At 38.9% G+C, this 18,637-nt stretch overlaps 1 protein-coding gene across 1 annotated transcript in view; it reads left to right on the forward strand.

Annotated features, from left to right (window-relative positions):
- The first annotated feature begins 10,226 nt into the window (after positions 1–10,226).
- Positions 10,227–18,637, forward strand: part of notch1b (notch receptor 1b) — a 38,013-nt gene continuing 29,602 nt past the window's right edge. The window contains exons 1-2 of the mRNA XM_058374722.1: positions 10,227–10,510; positions 12,343–12,415. Coding sequence (XP_058230705.1) covers positions 10,453–10,510; positions 12,343–12,415 — 131 coding nt within the window. The 5' untranslated portion in view covers positions 10,227–10,452. The remainder of the gene's footprint in view (positions 10,511–12,342; positions 12,416–18,637) is intronic.

Raw genomic sequence — 18,637 nt, forward strand, 5'->3', positions numbered from 1 at the left:
TTGACAAGCATATCAATTATATCTGAATAATCTGTTCACATAATTTTTGTACAAAAACATTCTGTTTCCCTAGAAATGTACACTACAACTGATTTCATTTAATGTATGGACTCACACATGATGAATTCTTGTAGATATAGTGAACATTTCTGCAGAAACAGTGTTTCTTTAAAACATCTTCAGCTGGGTGTCTGTGTTTATATACACTATACTGACTAGCAAAATTGTAAAAGTTCTTTAAGTATCGTTCGAATAGATTTTGGTGTCTGAGTCTATTGTACATCTGCTATACTTTACTATATTTCACTCGGGCTAATGTGCTGAAATATATCTGTAACACTGGAAGTTTGATGAACAAATGTTCTTGCTCACCTGTTCCTCCCCAACTTGGGAGAACAGCTGGATGTCCATCAACACCCCGCGTGGCCCTCGGTCTGTCACTGCCCTTCCTTTAGGATCTTTGAATGACTCTGCACACATGGGCAAGCAGTAAAAGCAGTGTTCATCCGACCCCAAGGACACAGCCTTTCCTAAATAAACATTGTCTCTCAGTCTGTTTCAGTCTCTTTTTTGTTTTTGTTTTTTTTGATCAAGTAATAAATTCAAGCTATGAGTCTGTGGCCTTCATAGATATGAAAATTATATGTTGCATTTTATATAAGAATAAGTACAGTATGTGTTTGGTTTGTTTAAGATGTACTAAAGGAAGAATATTCTTATTCTCTTTCCCAGGGCTTGGGGAATCGAAACCCCCACCAATCCTCATAATTCTGCTGATGGTTTTGCATGTGTTTGCATAGCACAGGATTCCCAGCGAGTGAGGCTCATTTATACAACAAATAAGAGCTTCACCCTAAGTCTGTTAAAAGTCTGTTAAGTTACAATAATAACAACAACCATTAACCAATAACCACAACAGTCATTTATATGAAGAACACCTCAGAGTTCCTGTCTGTTTACTGTAAACAGACATGTGCAGTAAGTTATCATTTTCCGCCCATACATCTCCTTTCCCAGGCGCTGCTGGAATGCAGCTGCTGAACCAGTCGAAATGAGCTGGGAACAAAGAGATCAGGTTGGACAATAAGCACGCTTCAGTGCTTCAGGCTCACACACTTTGTTTTTAAGGAGAGATATGATGCCAGGTGACAGGTGAGGGAAATCTGAGATACACACATATGCAAAAGCTGTAAAGTCAGCAGTTTAATTCTGCAGTTTTAGTGGAAAAGACAGATGGAAAAATAGGGGCCAGTCAAAGACTGTTCTCATACGACTCTGTAAGACATTCTTGTACGTGTCCAACTGTGTTTTACATAATTACTTTGTTTGTGTGTTTAGACTGAGAGTATGCAAAGGATCAACTGAGAGTGAAGGGACATGCTGACATTCTCTAAGCTAGACCGCTGTGAATGTTTGCCTGCTTCCTGTAGTTTAAGTAGAGTGAAACATTGCTTGTTTGGCCAAGAGATCTTTAAAGCTATGGACATTTCTTATTGACTAGCCCTGAAAGTCCTGGAAGCTTCTCAAGAACACATAAGACTTTAGAGTTCATGAAAGCTATGGACAGTTTTGGCAGCCATTCGTAATATTCACATGACTATACCTGAAAATAGGTGATAGGTTCTCAGGAACATTTAGGCTTTGTTTAGAAACACTCACCTGAACTATTTGGAAAAAAAAGGAAAAATAAATGAGTTCTTTGTCTCTCTCTTCTCACCATTTCATTCCCACCCTCCTCCCATATTGTGAATTCTTCCTTTGTGATTTCCTATCCATTTGCGATTTCCAGCCAGACTTCACACCTCTCAGCTGAACATGAAAAGGCCTGAAGTGAGTCGACACCTAAAATTGTCATTGTTTGTCCAGTGCTGCTGCTGACATTTGAGGACCCTGTGAACCACATGGATTTGCAGGTCTCTAGTAAAGCTTGCGAACATGTAAGAAGGTCTGTCTGTAGTTTCTTGTGGTAAATAGAAAAAATGCAAAAAAAAAAAAAAAAAAGTTCAATACATTGGACATGAGTATTATCAAAAATGTCTTGTGTGTGTTTGTTTAGTGGATGTTTGCTCTATACAATGAACCAGGAAGGACATGGCCACTTTTGATCTTGCAACACTCTGTGTGTGGTTGTCAATAGGCTTTGGAGCAGAGTGGAAATGTGGTCATGGAAATAAAAGCACTGGCTTCCTGTGGATATAGGACATGTTTTTGTCACTAAAAGCTTGTGCAGTCGCTTTATCCTGTCTGTAATACTACACAGGCTCTGGAACACTTTCTTGAGTCTGGAACTAATATACCACAGTGTTATAACTTTATGATAAAAAAAATGTACGGTTTTTACTATTTCCTAATTCCCTGTTTGGTTACGTATACATTCAGTGGCTACTACTCATTCACGTAATTATTCAGAACTTTTATTATCCATTGAATTATCCAAAACTGGACAATGTCTGTGGCTTCCTATTGATAGTAGCAGAATTTGATCTTGTCTTCGTCTAGTCCATCTGCCTCAGTGTCTACATGCTCTGCTGTTTGCGATTTTGCTCACAATGGTTGTAAAGAGTTTTATTAAAGTAAAGAGTTACCACAGCCTTCCTGTCAGTCTGGCCATTCTCTTCTGACCTCACTCATCAAAAAGGTATAACTGCCAGTGGAACCAGTACTTTGGTACATTCTGTGTAAACTCTAGAGACTGCTGTGTGTGAAAATCCCAGTAGATCCAAACCATCACATCAATCCCTGAGAGCATCATTTTTTCCTCATTCTAATGTTTGATATGAAGCTCTTGACCTGTATCTGCATGATGTAAGAACAAGACGGTGTACAGGTTCTTATTAAATTGACCATTAAGTGCACAGTAATAATTCTATCATTCAATATTATGTACACACTCATAGAGACACATACTCAGCAGGTTCTATAGCAGAAAACGTTCAGCACTAAGAATAAACCAGGTCAACTCAAGTCTCTCCAGCATGGCAACTTTGTTTGGGAGGTCATTAGCAAAGTCTCAGAAGTCCATGAGCTTCTTTCCCATGAGTGACCTGCTGGTATTTACCCAGAATTTTGAGGCATGATCCATGATCCTTAGACGCCCACACACCAAAACAAAGTCAAGAAGGCACTCTAGGAAACTGTTTATTGTTTATTAGAAAGAGACTGACAGAAACCCAGTCTATAAATGGCTTAACAAAGTAGTAAATAAATGACTAATTAACTGACCAAATGGGTGCCTAATAAAGTCAAAAAGGTCCAAGTGAACTATTTCTGTATTTGTATGGAATGTTATCACAATTCCTTTGTGGATGCACTTGTGGTGTAATTAATTCAACTCAACTTCAAGCAGACAGACAGGAACCAAAACACATCAGACCACCACAGCTAGAAATTAGAACTTAAAACCAGTAGACAAGACATAGATAAACTCGAGAGCTGAGTGGTGCTGCCGTGTCCCAAGAGAGTCACAGATGGAAAAAGGCCACATGGTTCCCAAACAGTTCATCCATGACCGGGTTTTTCCTCAACTTCGCCTTCTGCCTTGATATCAGTGATTTCTCATCGCCTGATATGTACTCGATCTGTGACAGCTGAGGTCCTTGAGAAAGTTCAAGAGCTACTAAAGGAAACTATAAATTACCGCAGACTATGAATAGAGCTTGCTGTGTCTATTTTTTAACACTTCCTACAAATCTGGGTACAGACAATGAAGCACAAATGATGCTGCTAGTTTTATATGAAGATCAACAAGTTAGCAAAAAAAATTGAATTAATATACTAGAGAGGTTTATTGTCATTCTAACCATATACAAGCAGGCTGCATGATAAATACACATTCTGCACAGCCTTCGTGTAATATATTATTGAAACGTGACAACAGTGCAGTGAAAAAAAATATTATCAGGCAATTTGGGAAAAAAAGTTACAGTGCATGCATTATAAAAAATAATGTGGAAGTGAAAAAAACTTTCACTTTGCCCTGCGTTATACAATAAAACAATTTCACACATAACAGATTTTTTGTACAGGAGAATTTACGATTTTTTGTCTTTCTGTTATTCAAAATGCGGAAAAAGTAAAGAACTAAAAATAAAGAAACTAAGGTGAATGTTTTCAGCTATCTTATATGAAGCAACAGCTGCTATTAATAACTTTCAGCACTATTCAGCCAAAATAAACAGTTTATTTTCACAAACTGGATGGTGGAAACCTATCTAGAAGGCTCACAACTGGCATCAGAAAGGTCACAAGCACAACAATGAGGTCATGCAGCCCCATTGGGTGTGCCAAGAGAAGGACCAGCAGTAAGAGATGCTGGGCGACACAGGGTCTATGCTGTGAACCTTCACACAACCTCCTCAAAAACAAAAGGGGGAAGTTTCTCTGTGTGACTGGCCCCAAGTGACTTCCTGTTTGTGACTCTGTGGCCAAAAACAGAGCCAGATACCATGTCGTACTGCAGCTTGGACAACAGTGGAGCGTAGTGGACTTGCCGGGTGTCTCTCCACACGTCGTCTCTCGATGTCTGTAGGTGGAGCGTCACAATGCTGGGAAGCAGCTGGGCTCACTATAAAAGAGACAAGTGTGTGTTTTTGTGTGCAATCAGTAGTGGACCATAAACAAATGTTTCGTTGCGATATGTGACTCGTCAATCATTGGTATGATATGACATTAGATCAGGTGCCTGTTTTTATATCACTCAACCATTCATTATCATAGAGTCATTGTCTTAAACTTTAGAAAATCCACGAGGCATTGTATGATGAATGCGGGGGGTTGTGGGAGGTGGTGGAGAGGCAGGATGCATAAATCAATTGTTGATTCACTGAGGAAGCTATAACACTACAATAGAACCACAATGGGACATTGTACCAATTTCAGGTGGTCACGAAAGGTCTTGAATTTGTAATCTTAAGCCTTAACAAAATATGGCGCAAGAAACTATTCTGTCTAACCTCAGTTAAGCAAGAAAAGTGATGAGTCACTAGAACATGTAATGACTATAATTCCTTTTTTAGTGGAAACTAAGGATGTACCTCGTTAGTATATTTCTCTGGAATTTTGCACGATTTCTTGAAGAAATTTGCAATACAGTCCAAATTTAAGTGGTTTTCTAATTAAATAAATGAAATCAATTGTGTTTTTGAATTGGATAGGTGTATATTTGCTATAAGTGCAACACTGCAATATAAACATAAGCAAATATAAGCATAAGCAATTAGTATGATTTATAATATTAGTATTTGAAAATGTTCATGTAAATCTACTAAACTAAATAAATTTGTGGAGCATTTAGATAACTAATCACGCACTAAATTGCGTTCTGGGCTGAGAAACTTCCAAATGGAGTTTATTGGCTTCAAACTTGCAGATGCTGAAGTGGAAAACCCAACACCTAATGCTAATGAAATTGAATAGGGAAGGTGATTTTATGGCCCTTGCAGGAGCCCTATAGCCATTAAAGAACTGTTAACACACACAGCAAAATGGCCAGTGTTGAATTAACGCAAAGTGTTAAGACAAGCTACAATTAAGAGTAAGTGTTTTGTAAAGACTATGCTAACAAACCATGTGCTTGTCCACCCTTGATATTGTATGGTCTGTCCCATGTGAAATTAGCTGACAGTTTTGGAATGCAAGCAGTTTTAGCTTCACTTTCCTGAACAGTGGGGAGTGTTGGTTTTGCACAAATTCAAATCCTTTGTACTTATGAAAGCTCCTTTCTCACCTCTGACCCCCAAGTCTGAAATGTGAGGTGATCAGTGGTGATTTTCAATTGGTGTGAACTTTTTCCTACTACAAAATGGCGCCACATCCAGAATTCACTTCACTGTTGAACAGGGATTCAATTAAATGCAAAGCAAAACAATACTTAAATGCAACCTGAAAAAACATGCATGTGCCAAATGGAATACTAAATGTTTATGTTATTTCTTTTATATAGCTTGAGTGCGCAGTTTATATATTTCCCATGATAACTGAGCTCTTTGTTCGGTGTACTAACGGATTTGGAAGTTACTGAAGACCTGTTTAATCCACATCCTTCCTCTCTCTATTAATGAAGCTGCTTTTTTTTCTTTGTCTTGTACTTTCCCAAAATGGTGCAGCGTCTCTTGCGCAAAACATCCTCAACAGCACATAAATAAGAAGATAAACTTTGAGTGTACTTCGGTGCTCTATAATCCCATGGTTTTATCACGGTGTATGCTTTATAGAGCCTTCTGGATTTAACCTGCAAACATCTGGGGTCATGTTATCATCTCTTTTATGGCTCTAGTGCTCTGGTCAGTGTTATCTTGCATTACTAGGGAGTCTCCCCTCTTTTTCCAACATGTGAATAACTGACTGTATGTTTGATCTATACCAAAATCCAGCCATCAACTTCCATTCAGTGGAGCTTTACTGATGGAAATGTGGCACTCTGCATCCGTAGAAGACCACCAGTCTACCCATGGATCCATTAGCCGAACAATGTACCTGATGATAATAATAAAGCTGTGTTGCTAATGGATAGGGACTGGCTGAGAACTTGCCCCAACATGTCTTGGGGCAACATTTACTACTGCCTCTAGCAGATCCTCTTACTCTATTGATAGCAATAATGGAAAAGCTTTAAAAAACAGCACCATAACTTGGAGATTTAAGTTTAGCCCTCCCCTCAATAAACAGACAGACCTTGTTCATCAATCAGACAGTAACATGTGTTAACTGTATATTTTCCGAGAATCCCTTAAGATGGTTATTTAACTGTATCTATTAAGCTATAAAAAGTAAAATAATCCTAGATCAGCACTACATGTTTGGCATATGTTGCCCACAAGATGACAGATGAATGCCAGTCAGGAATAATCTCTACTCTGTGGGTTTTATTTGATCTCAGGACAGATATAAAACTGAAAGAGAACAGCCAAACTTGAAAGGAAATCTTTTCTCTGGTGCATGAACATATGCCTCCTGAGACAGTTGCCTGTCTAGCCTGAGTCATTTTTTTTAGTCTGTCTGGACTGGATTAGACAGAAGTAGGGAATTTTATGGACACTGTTTGACAATGCAAAGGGAAAAATCATTAATGTCTTTTGTTTGACCCTTAAAACATAACTGCTTGATTCAACAAGCATGTACTTACTGTTCAACATGTATATATATATATAACATTTTTGTTACAGCACTTTCTGACGCAAGTCTAGAGAAAATTTGATGTTTAGCCTTGCTTTTAGAGGATTTGTTTATTTGACAGAAGACGTTCACAGATGAAGAATGTCTGTGTTGTTTCACTGCGGCAGGAGATCTGCTAATGTGTGATTATATGGTTTCTAAACCCCGTCATATATCTTTAAACATAGCTCATAGGTCAGGGTTGGCAAAGGTACAGAAAAATTACACTCATGTGAAAGTATAGTGTCAATATTGAAAAAAAAAGCTGGTAAAAATTATACTCGACTAAGATGTCAAAAGTGTCCAAGTTGGTTATAATTAAAGTCAGTGATAGAAAATGGAACTTGTTTATTGTTTATTTGTTACTGCAGTCTGACAAATTTCTAGCAAGTCAAATGAGGCTATTTGGATTGAAAGTTAGGAAGATTAAGATAAGGGTTCAGGTCATGGTTAGCCTTCATAATTTTACTGTGAAGTCAAATGAAAATATTTCCTTTAACTGAATTCTATTCTCGATTTGGCTTTGTACCTTTTTAAATTAAGTATGAGGTCAGAAGTAGACAGTCCTTGCCCAAAGAGCATTGATATTCCTACATTTGGGTATGGATTAGACTAGATGTTTTATAAATAATAAGTGAGGTGAATAAAAAGTGCACATACACCGATTAGGCATAACATTATGACCACTTGCCTAATATTGTGTTGGTCCACCTTTTGCTGCCAAAACCATGACCCTGTTCACCACTGTTACTTCCTTGGACCACATTTGATAGATATTGACCACTGCAGACCGGGAACACCCCACAAGAGCTGCAGTTTTGAAGATGCTCTGATCCAGTCGTCTAACCATCACAATTTGTCCCTTGTCAAACTCGCTCAAACCCTTACGCTTGCCCATTTTTCCTGCTTCTAACACATCAACTTTGAGGACAAAATGTTCACTTGCTGCCTAATATATCCCACCCACTAACAGGTGCCATGATGAGGAGATCATCAGTGTTATTCACTTCACCTGTCAGTAGTCATAATGTTATGACTGATCGGTGTATATGTAAATAATTTACTTTGGTGCTTGGGCAGAGAAAAAAATTTGAGTCATGACTCTAACGCTTGGAAAGCCTAAGTGAAAAAGTCGAAATTACAAGAATCTATTGATTTTTAATTTTTATGTAAGTATAAATAAGTGAGTATTTATTTTCAGTTATACTCAGGTAAAGTACACAAAACAGCCCACAATTGTACTTACAGATATTATAGAAAAAACCCTAACCCTAGAACTCTACCAGGGGGTCATGTGGATGCCACAGTAAAACAGAGTGTATGGATCTAAACAAAAATTATTAATTATTTCACTAAAGGATTGCGGATGTATATGTTTGTTGGGAAGACTTTCCATCTCTTTCATCTTTTTGGGAAAGTGATACCCATGGCCTCAGCAGCAAAATGTATTCAGAGGCCCGTATATCCTTCTGAGGCCCCAGACAAAGTAGCAAAGTTGAATACATCAGCTGAAATTCACCTTTAAAGACAACTTGGCCTGTGAGACGCAACACGGCAAAGTGAGACTGCGCGTCCAGATAGGATGATGGTTCTCACACTTCTGATCCCAGCGTGCAGTGTGAGAGCTGTTTCTGCATGTCTGTACACAGTTCTAATTATCTCCCTATCATGGGTGCCGCCTCCACAATGAACCTCTTTTCCCAAGCCTTCTGGTCACACTCCCTCCAGAGATGTTTCCCACACTGTCTGCAGTTACCTGCAGCTTTTTGGCACCTACTCACACACACAAACACACACCCTGAGGGAATAGTGCCAATTTGGAGTACTAAATGAATCAAGAAGGAAAATCCTGTGCCTTGGGGTGTTGAAACTGCTTGTCACACCTTGCACTTACACATAATAAAGAAAAAGCAATCCGCCTTATTCATTACGGCAAGAGGAAGGGATTAAGTCATGTTTTCTTTATTGTCACACAAGACAGCTTTATAGGTTATATCGGCTCTTACATCTTAAACAGCATCAGTTTACATTGAATAATGGGGCATTATGGCTAACATAAGTCGAAAAAATTATGAATCAGCATTTTTGTTATCTCCAAATTTTAATATGGCTTATACTCTAATGCATGTAGTTTATGCCATTTCGAAAAGAAAAAAAAAAAACCTTGTTGGACTTTGGAGCAAAGATGATATAATTATCCCTTCTTGTGAGATTTAGTACATGCAAGTCAGAACAATTCACATGTTGATGGTGCAACTAAATGTAGTCCTTTCTTCAGTTGATTAGTCATCCTCGCTGAAGCTTTTACCTACGGTACTTGCCTTGAAGATTAAGTAAATGAGGGTGGGGCTCTATATAACTCTGTGTTTGCTGATAAACTCCTGAAACTCTTCCTGTGCCATTCAGCATTTTCCATCACTTACACTGATCTGTTCTTTCGTTTTAATTTAGTAACTTCTTTCAACTTATATAAAACTGTAGTCCTATAAAGTGAATGCTGTTCACTTGTTTGTTTGTTTTGAAGCTTTTGAGATGTTTTGGAAGGTCACGCACAATATTCGTGCCTGAAATGTGCTTCGGAATTTCAATTTCTAAGGATTTTATTTTTGATTATTTAGAAAACAAATGTCGAAAAATGTTAGCTTAGTCTGGAGAGGATCATTGTAGCGTTTCTGCAGTATTATGCAGCTTTTGTGACTGAGCTTTACGCATATACTGTTGTAAATACTCTACACCCTTGCTACTCCGGGGTCAAGGAAGCAGGTCCAGTTTTTTGTATTTATTTATTTATTTATTACATTAAAAGTGGTCCTGGACTGCAGAAGACACTCGTCACTTTTTTCCTGCCGTGATGTTGCACGTGAAAGTTTTATTGCATATTGTACACTGTAATGCTACCTGAGCACGTGACAAATAACTAAAAAAGGTTGCCTCTCCATGCATGCGCTTTGGAACGAAACCGCAAATTTCCCGCTTCTGCGTTTTCAACGGCTCGACGCGTGTGAAAGAGGCGTGGTTTTTTCCCACTGCCTCCGTGTGTGTGTGTGTGTGTGTGTGTGTGTAGTAAAGGAGAGCAGATGAATAGCTGTTGTAAAAAGCGCTGAGGCGGAGGGAGCTTTGAATCCCATTCACTGACACTCCTAAGGCGAGGTCACACACACGCGCGGAGTTTGCGGGGGGAACAGGAAGAAAGGCGCCATATCTGGATATTATTCTGCATTCTATTTGTTTTTCCCTTTCGAACGAAACAAATGTTGGATCTATGTTAACACGCGGAATCGTACAGCTCTATAAGAAGGAATGCATCTTTTCCTCGTGAATCTGATTCGTGTGATTTCGCTGATTGCTCTGACACATGGTAAGACACCACACTGTTACATGCCCACTCTTGTTATTTACCAATTGCACAGCGATCTAATTGATTAGAACGTAACTGATTGTGATTTTTCTTTTTTTTTCTTTTCTTTTTTTTTAACGTTATCACCATTATGAACCGTGTATAGAAAAAGAAATGAAGAGTATAAGTAGAAAACCACTTGTTGCGCGCAGGATGAAACTTATTCAATTAAGGGACTTAAAAAACAAAAAAAACAAAAAACGCCTTCATATGGAGAGGAAAGCAAGTCCCAAGGTGGTGGGACTTACTTGTTTACATCTAACAAATAAAATAAAAAAAAAAAGAAGCATAAGTAAAGCACTTCATAAAGACATTTGGAGCATCAGGTGAATCACATAACGGTTCCTGCGCGCGCTGCTTCACCACAACTTTGTGTAGGTTACACCGGAGACCCTGTGTATCACACACATAACTATTATATAGTGCTTTATGTCGTGAATAATATCTTGTTAAGAACTTAATAATTCGGTAGTTATGAAGCTTAATAAGAATTTTAAAAATAGGAACAAAAAAAAAAGGATTGGGTTCAGTATTAGAGTGGCTTCGTTACGCGTAATGACTTTTAGCCGTGAGCAAGAAAACTAGCGCGAGCACAACTAACTAAATATCTAAACAACTTATTTACTCTTAATATGTGGCATTTTTTAAAACTTGGGAATCTAGATATAGTGTGACTTTGGAAATATTCATCATAATTATGTTTCCTTAATTATAAGGTTCTATATCTGTCTATCTATCTATCTATCTATCTATCTATCTATCTATCTATCTATCTATCTATCTATGTGTCTGTCTGTCTGTCTGTCTATCTTTCTATCTATCTATCTATCTGTCTGTCTGTCTATCTATCTATCTATCTATCTATCTATCTATCTATCTATCTATCTATCTATCTATCTATCTATCTATCTATCTATCTATAGGGATATACTGAGGAGTACAAACAGTAGCATTTTTCTGAGAGTGTAGGTAGATAGATAGATAGATAGATAGATAGATAGATAGATAGATAGATAGATAGATAGATAGATAGATAGATAGACAGAAAGAAAGAAAAACAGACAGATAGATAGATAGATAGATAGATAGATAGATAGATAGATAGATACTGAGTCAGTAAAGCTGCTTTAGCACAGTTAGGTAAAGTTTCACAGAAATGGTTTAGCAGGTCTGTGTTAACAACAAAAATAGCCTCATTCTGGAGAGTGTGGTAGAAAATTCTTCTCACAAAGAAGCTCTCGGACCGTCAGGGTTTCGATGCCAAAAGCAGAGTCAACAAACAGGATTATCGTACCTTCACACAAACATCCACTCCCCTTCAGCCGTCCCCCAACTTTATGTCTTGAGTTGGTTTTTAAAAATGTTTACACATACTCGTGCTTGTCAGTCCTTACTTGTTTACATGGACGTTAGTGGAGTCACATCATACATGCGTACTGAGACTCATTATGATTATTATGATTAACATACCCAAAATATTGTATAGAAGCAGCTGAAAAAGGACTAGATCAGTGCTGTGTTTAGGCTCCTGGCACCACACACCTCTTTAAGGTGTTAAGAGTCACACTTTTGCCCCATCCTCTTTTTCTCTCCCTGGGCTTCCAGCCATGGCATTTTGGTTTCTCTCCAACAAGCTGAAAGCATTCATTTACTTATAAATGAAAATTCTTTGGAACACAAATATCATTATGACTTTTGTCTCTTTTTTCATAGTCAAGCTTGAGCATGTATAAATTTGTCTTGTATCTTAGGCAGGGACTCTTATTCTTTTAGTGATATTCTTGTACTTGCAGGACTGAAATGTTCTGAGAAATGCCAAAATGGAGGTATGTGCATTGCTACTGCAGATGGACGAGCAGAATGCAAGTGAGTATGAATCTCAACAAGTGTTTAAACACGAGCAGTTTTGAAAGATGAGCATTTTAACAGCATTAAATTGTTCTTTTCCTTTGCACTGGAGTGTATCATCTTTTGCACTTCTATTTCACATTTTTCATGTGTATTTTAGAAGTAACTGTAAATATACTGTTCACTACATACTGACCTACTTTATATGTCAAAGATACCAAAAGTACAAAAAGTGTATTCTGAGCAGTCAGAAAAAAATATCTGATGGTATGTCTATATAGCGCTATTAAAACCAATGCCTGACCTGACACCTAACACACCATGTTTTTGTAACGCTTACGCACATTCTCGAGAAGAAAACACGGTCTAAACCAGCCAATGATCAGGATGATGGTGATGATGTTGATGAAGGGAGGGGAATTTGGCTTTCTCTTGTCTTGCTGTTTGTGCCTCTTCTCTAACAGAAGTCTCAGAGACGCTCTAAGCCCCAAATCTTGTTTCTCTTTTCTTTTATGAAACGACAGCTGGGGTTTGCCAGAAACTCAGCATCTATTGTTCTCCCATCTAGATTAATTCTGTGTGACTAATCTGTGTCAGGCTTCCCAGAATGCCTATAGCCCCCCCTCACACACCCCTGTCCCCGCTTGGGTGTTTTGTCCCATTTTGAATGGTTATTCTTTGATTTATATTAGAGGGACAGATGGCAGCAGAGTGTAATTGGACTGGATGTTTTCATAATTGGCAACAATTGAGCAGGCGAATATAAAAAGCAAACCGCCCTGGAGCACATACCTTCACTCTCCGGATTATAATAAGGAGGGGAAAAAAATCCTATGAAATTGCTGCTGGCTGTGAGTTGATTACTTACAGGGGCGAACTTTTGATTGTTTTTCTTTCTATCTGTGCACAATTGAGATACGAAAGTGGGCTTGAGTTTCAGGGAGTTTGGCCGAGTGCAGCAGTGTCTTCTTTCTTGTTATCAGCAAGTTATCAGCATGACCGGTTAGAAATAGGGACTGCAGCAATGTTTGTGGCCTCCTTTAGAGGGCAGTTCTCTCACGGGGCCATGCTGGCATGGGGCCACGTCTTAATTCTGTCTGGCAGCCTCCCTGCCGCAGTTGAACCACAAAGCAACCATTGTGGCTTGATACCCTCAGACTCCTCTAATTAAGCATGGAGATAGGACAAGGGCCGCTCTTCCCGCCCTGAGATGCTTGGTTACCATGTCCGCTGCCTTTTGTGTATTATTTGATTACAGAGAGTGGTCAGGCCACTGGGCATGCAGCATGTCTGTCCAGCCCTAGCAAGCAGCAGGCCCACAGGTCAGTTTTGACCACCCCTTACTGCTATCAAATGACTCCATTGTGCATGCCCTGAAAATGCTTGGGGATAATCATTACACTCATAGGGTTTGGTTTAGCTTCGAAGTGTAGAAAAGCGAATAACTGTTGGAATTTGACATAGAAATATTGTCTCTTTGTGGATCACATTCAGGAATAAAGAACTGAACGCAGAGGGGTTAGTATAATGCAAATGTAAGGCTTTTGCTTTGACAGCTTTATGGCACGGTCGTTTTATAAAAACTAAGCACATTTAAGTGCTTTGTAAGTTCTTTTAAGTTCCAAACATGTGATTTTGTTTATTTCTCCCCTGAGAGCCAGTATGATGTGTGTGACAAATTGTTCTGACACTTTCTTAAAGAGGTCATTATAGTTATTTGCACATTCATGAATAGACTGGAAAACAGCACAGGGATGAGGTTTTGCTCATGGCTGTTTTGGTCAGACAACAAATAGCCAACTTTTTGCTGGTTTTTCCTGGACAAAAACAACATTGTGAAACGTCGAACCTAACTGTGATGCTGTGCCCACTTTTTTTTTTCTAACAGCTTCTTTCCTTTAAAAATCCCAACATTTTTGTCAGTGCTGTAATATGAAGTGTCTTTCAGCCACTCTTATACAACAGTGTAGAGATATAGAGGTCATACTTTGCCAACTGTGCCAGGAATGCCAAGGCCATGAATCTGGTGCACAGTATGTGGTGCTTAGAGAGGCAGAAGCCTGGACAAAGTCAACGTGTGCCTTGCTGAGAGTAATGGAAAGCAGCTACAAAAGTTGGATTCTACAGCAGTGGACAAGGGAGAAATGCCTGGACCAAACGAGCTTAGTATCCGATAAGGAGATAAAAGACGTGGGGCTTCAAAGGGATGTAGAAGAATTGATGAACCTCAACTTGGGGAGCACCTGACACCTCAGAAAGCTAGCCAGGCTTCTGCTCTACACAACTATGAGCTTTGCTTAGCAAGGATGAAGTGCAGATCCAGCTGCAAAGACTAGCTGAGGTTTAATGTATTTAGAAGGCTGGTGGATCCAAGACACAACATATGTAACTTCCAAATCTGTATTGATAAAGCCATATTAATGTTCTGTGCTTCCTGTCTGAGAATAAATAAATGTTCTGGTGATGAACCGATGCTTCTGATGCTGATGTTTATATAGTGAGCCACTGGAATCAGGACATATTTTATTCAATGCTTTTTAAAAAATTCAGTATATAACATATGTCTAAAAAATATAAACCAGGCAATAAGGTTTCGTAATTTAATTTACCTGTATTTCTAATTTCGGCACAAAATGTCTGACTTTTTACGATGTCACTTTTTGACTTGAAATGACTTGAATGACTTGAAATGTCACTTTTTACGATTTTCTAAACAGTCATTTTTTTTATAATATCATTATTGATGCGACATAGCTTATGAAAACAAAAATGCCTTTGTTTTGAACTTGACCAACTGATACTTGGCCGCAAAAACACAACGACAAGAAAGTCACAGAAAAAAAACATGTATTTAAATAGGATATGAATATATGCAAACATTCAGTTGACAAAACGACAAAATAACACATAACAGCTACTTAAATACAAAGGCAAAGATCATTATTGCATGATCAATAGCTAAGCTGACAGCCCTAACTTATCATTATGTTATTAGTCATGATTTATAAACAGGTAAATGGCCCAATTACCCTCTGGCACCATTTCTGTTATATAACCAGTCATACTATTTCAGACATACTAACAGAATAAATTGGTACAAGATCAAACTGTCATAATAAATATAAATATAACAAAACTACAATAAGCTTCTGAGTTAAACTATAAGTGTTCAGTGAAGTTGTGCTCTGATTCACTTTATAATAATCAATAATGACAGCTCTGTACCTTATTCTGGAGGACATATAGTTTCTTTATTTTGATAGCTTCGTACTAATTTTGTCCCTTGCCAATTTCCACCCATGAGCCAGCTCTTGCCTATCAGCTACCAACTAGGAAGGGTGAAGGCTAACACATGCTTCCTGTGAGACATGTAATGCCATGCAACTCCCTTTTATTCTAACTGCTGCTCATGTTTCCTCCCAGGGCAGCTTAATACACTCAGAGGAAATAACTATCTGCCCTCTTTCACATACATGAGCTCACAGATTTGCTATAGTTGACAAGGAAGAGAGACCATTCCATCCGTTCCCAGAGAACGACTGTGCTCTCTTGGCCTCTGGTCATGGTGACATTTAAACCCCAATCTTCTTCGAATGATAAGGTGCATTCTTGTTTGTTCAGCACATTGGGAGCCAATACACAAACCATTTTTATCCCTATAAAGAGAGCATTAGCAACAGAGTGGAACCACATGCGGTTTTACTTTCTTAATCCTGAGTCTCCTAATCCTGGTGTCAAGATTGATAAAAACAAATTCTTTTCTATATCTTAATGTTAGATCCATTTTACCTATTTAGTATACTGTACACACCTTAATAACCTGCTGTCTGATGTAAGACACTCTCAAAACACAAACAGGGTTTTAAGTGAAGAAAATAAAATAGCAAGTTGTTTGTGAGGGTTATTCTGCCAAACAAGAATGTAATAAGTATCTCTACTGTTGTTCACATATACGTACGTGGTCTAAAGGCTAATACGAACATTCGTAGATGCGAACAAATAGCGGATGTAACTCACGTGTCTGCCGGACGTTGTCACAGTTGTGCTGCTGTGTTCTTACTGTACAGTGCGATAGTGGACAGTGTACAGTAATGTGGAGGGGACTGCTAGGAAGCACAAAGCAATAACCATGGAAACAAAAGTGAAAATAATTGGGCCGAGGCGAAAAGATGGTAGACGTCGCTCGTTCTTATAACATGAATCGTTTTTTTTATGCTTTACATTGTATATTTGTGTGAAAGGTGTATAAGTCTCACTTTGACGGACTTACGAATGATCTCCCAGAACGGAACTCATTCGTGAGTCGGGGACTTACTGTACATATGGATGGCCATGCCCCCTTCGATAATTTCAGCAATTTATAGTAACACATAGGATTGATTTTGCACATGATTTTACAAAGAGAGATTTGTGTAGTTTCTCCTGTTTTCCACCACCACTTCTCCCCCAGGACAGGCTCCTTCCCCATCGCATCCCTCCCCAGGATAAAGCTGTTTCTGATAAAGAATAAATAAAGAATAAATAACTGATGACAACAGTTGTGTGTATGTAGAGTCATGTTATAGTGTTTGACATTTCATAAGCAGCTACATAGAAGTCTGTATAGGACCTGTCAACAAAAACAAACAAAACCTCTGACACTAGAATACTGTATTTGGATCTGTACACAGTATTTAAAGGGCAAGCGTGCAGGCAGCTGTAAAAACATGTCTGTGCGTTTTTCACTTGGAAATATGTTTGTTTTATGTAGCTGAACAAAGGTGACTTTCAAGTATTGGCATGTGTGGGTAAGCAATCAAAGTAGTCACTACGTTGGTCCATGGCCATCTATGATAAGTACTGTATGAAAGCAACCTCTTGTCTTTGCTCAGATGCTTCAATGCGAGCTTTGTTTACAGGGTCAAGGATGAGTTCCTCTGTGCTCCCCTCTGCATTCAAATACAGGAAATGCACTTCTAGAGCCAGGGAGGACCAGAAGGTCGAGCCTATTAACATATCACTAGAGAAGGCTAATGTCTTAACCGAGGCACTGGTGTCAGAGTCACATATCGTATGCATTATACATAAAGATTTTGTGTGTGTTGATGTATAAATGTGATAGAAATGGTCACGCTTACATTATGTTCTGCGGCTCGCACGTTTTCAAAGAGCCAAGTGTGGTGGCTCGGGTTCTGTATGCACAGCTGGGCAAGCAAAAAAAAAAAAAATCAGTTGTTTTTATTTGAGTCTTTTGACCTGAGCCATCTGTCTGTGGAGCACAGAATTACAAGTGATTACTATCAAAGTATTCATGCTGCTAGGTACCACACAATACATATCTACTGTCTGTGGTTTAAGCCATTCAGCTCAGAGAAATACCACACACTCTTTCCAAATGCTGTGACGCTATGTGAAAAAGAAATGCTTCATTTTAGTCATCAGGTTCTCTTGTTCAATGTCCTATGCAGTTATATGTCCAAGGTATTTATGAAGCACATGTGAAAACAGTAATGTCGTTCCCAGAATTGCAAAACCGCCAGGAGTAGCACTCATTAGATCAGTATACAGTTTCTAATGCCTGCTACTTGCTTGATCCCTGGAGTTGCTGGCCTTTCCCATGGGGTCCTACAGTAATAGGGATAAACTTACATGTCTCTAATGAACACCAACAGATGTGGTCTTGGAAGATCAAGCATCCCGTAGTGATTACAGAGCGAGGCAGAAGAGCCCGAGGCCATCGTTACCTAAAGATCAGACAAGGTGTTTAGACACCCAACTACAGGAAATGAGGGCTTGAGGAGGGCTAAAAGTGTTGTTCTAGTCTTGCTTTAAAGCATGAAAATTCCAAGTCAGTGGTAATGGCACCACCATAACCAACAGCATATAGCAACTTTTACATTTATCAGCACTGATGAAAAAAAGCGACTGATCTTTGAGTAGTATCATTAAGCGTAACACACATTTCCTCCCTAGTCGAAAGGAGGAGTTCAGCCGTGAAAGGAAATCCGAGTTAGAGTTTAACTCTGTGTGTGAGACGGAGCCTCCTCCACTGTACGACCTCATGATGGCAGATGGCAGATTGGGCCGTGGGGGGAGGAAACCCCCCTGTATCTCATCTGGTTAAGAGGTCAGGTGTCAGCCAAACATCTGCTCTTGCCTGACCGCACATTGCAGCACTGGCAAAGACCTGTTGTCATGGGCTACGGGTGGCCACATAGAAAAGGAATCCCATCACAGCCCAAGAGAACAAAGATTTCTATT

The sequence above is a fragment of the Hemibagrus wyckioides genome, linkage group LG22, assembly GCF_019097595.1.
Source record: "Hemibagrus wyckioides isolate EC202008001 linkage group LG22, SWU_Hwy_1.0, whole genome shotgun sequence".
In the NCBI taxonomy this organism is placed as follows: domain Eukaryota; kingdom Metazoa; phylum Chordata; class Actinopteri; order Siluriformes; family Bagridae; genus Hemibagrus; species Hemibagrus wyckioides.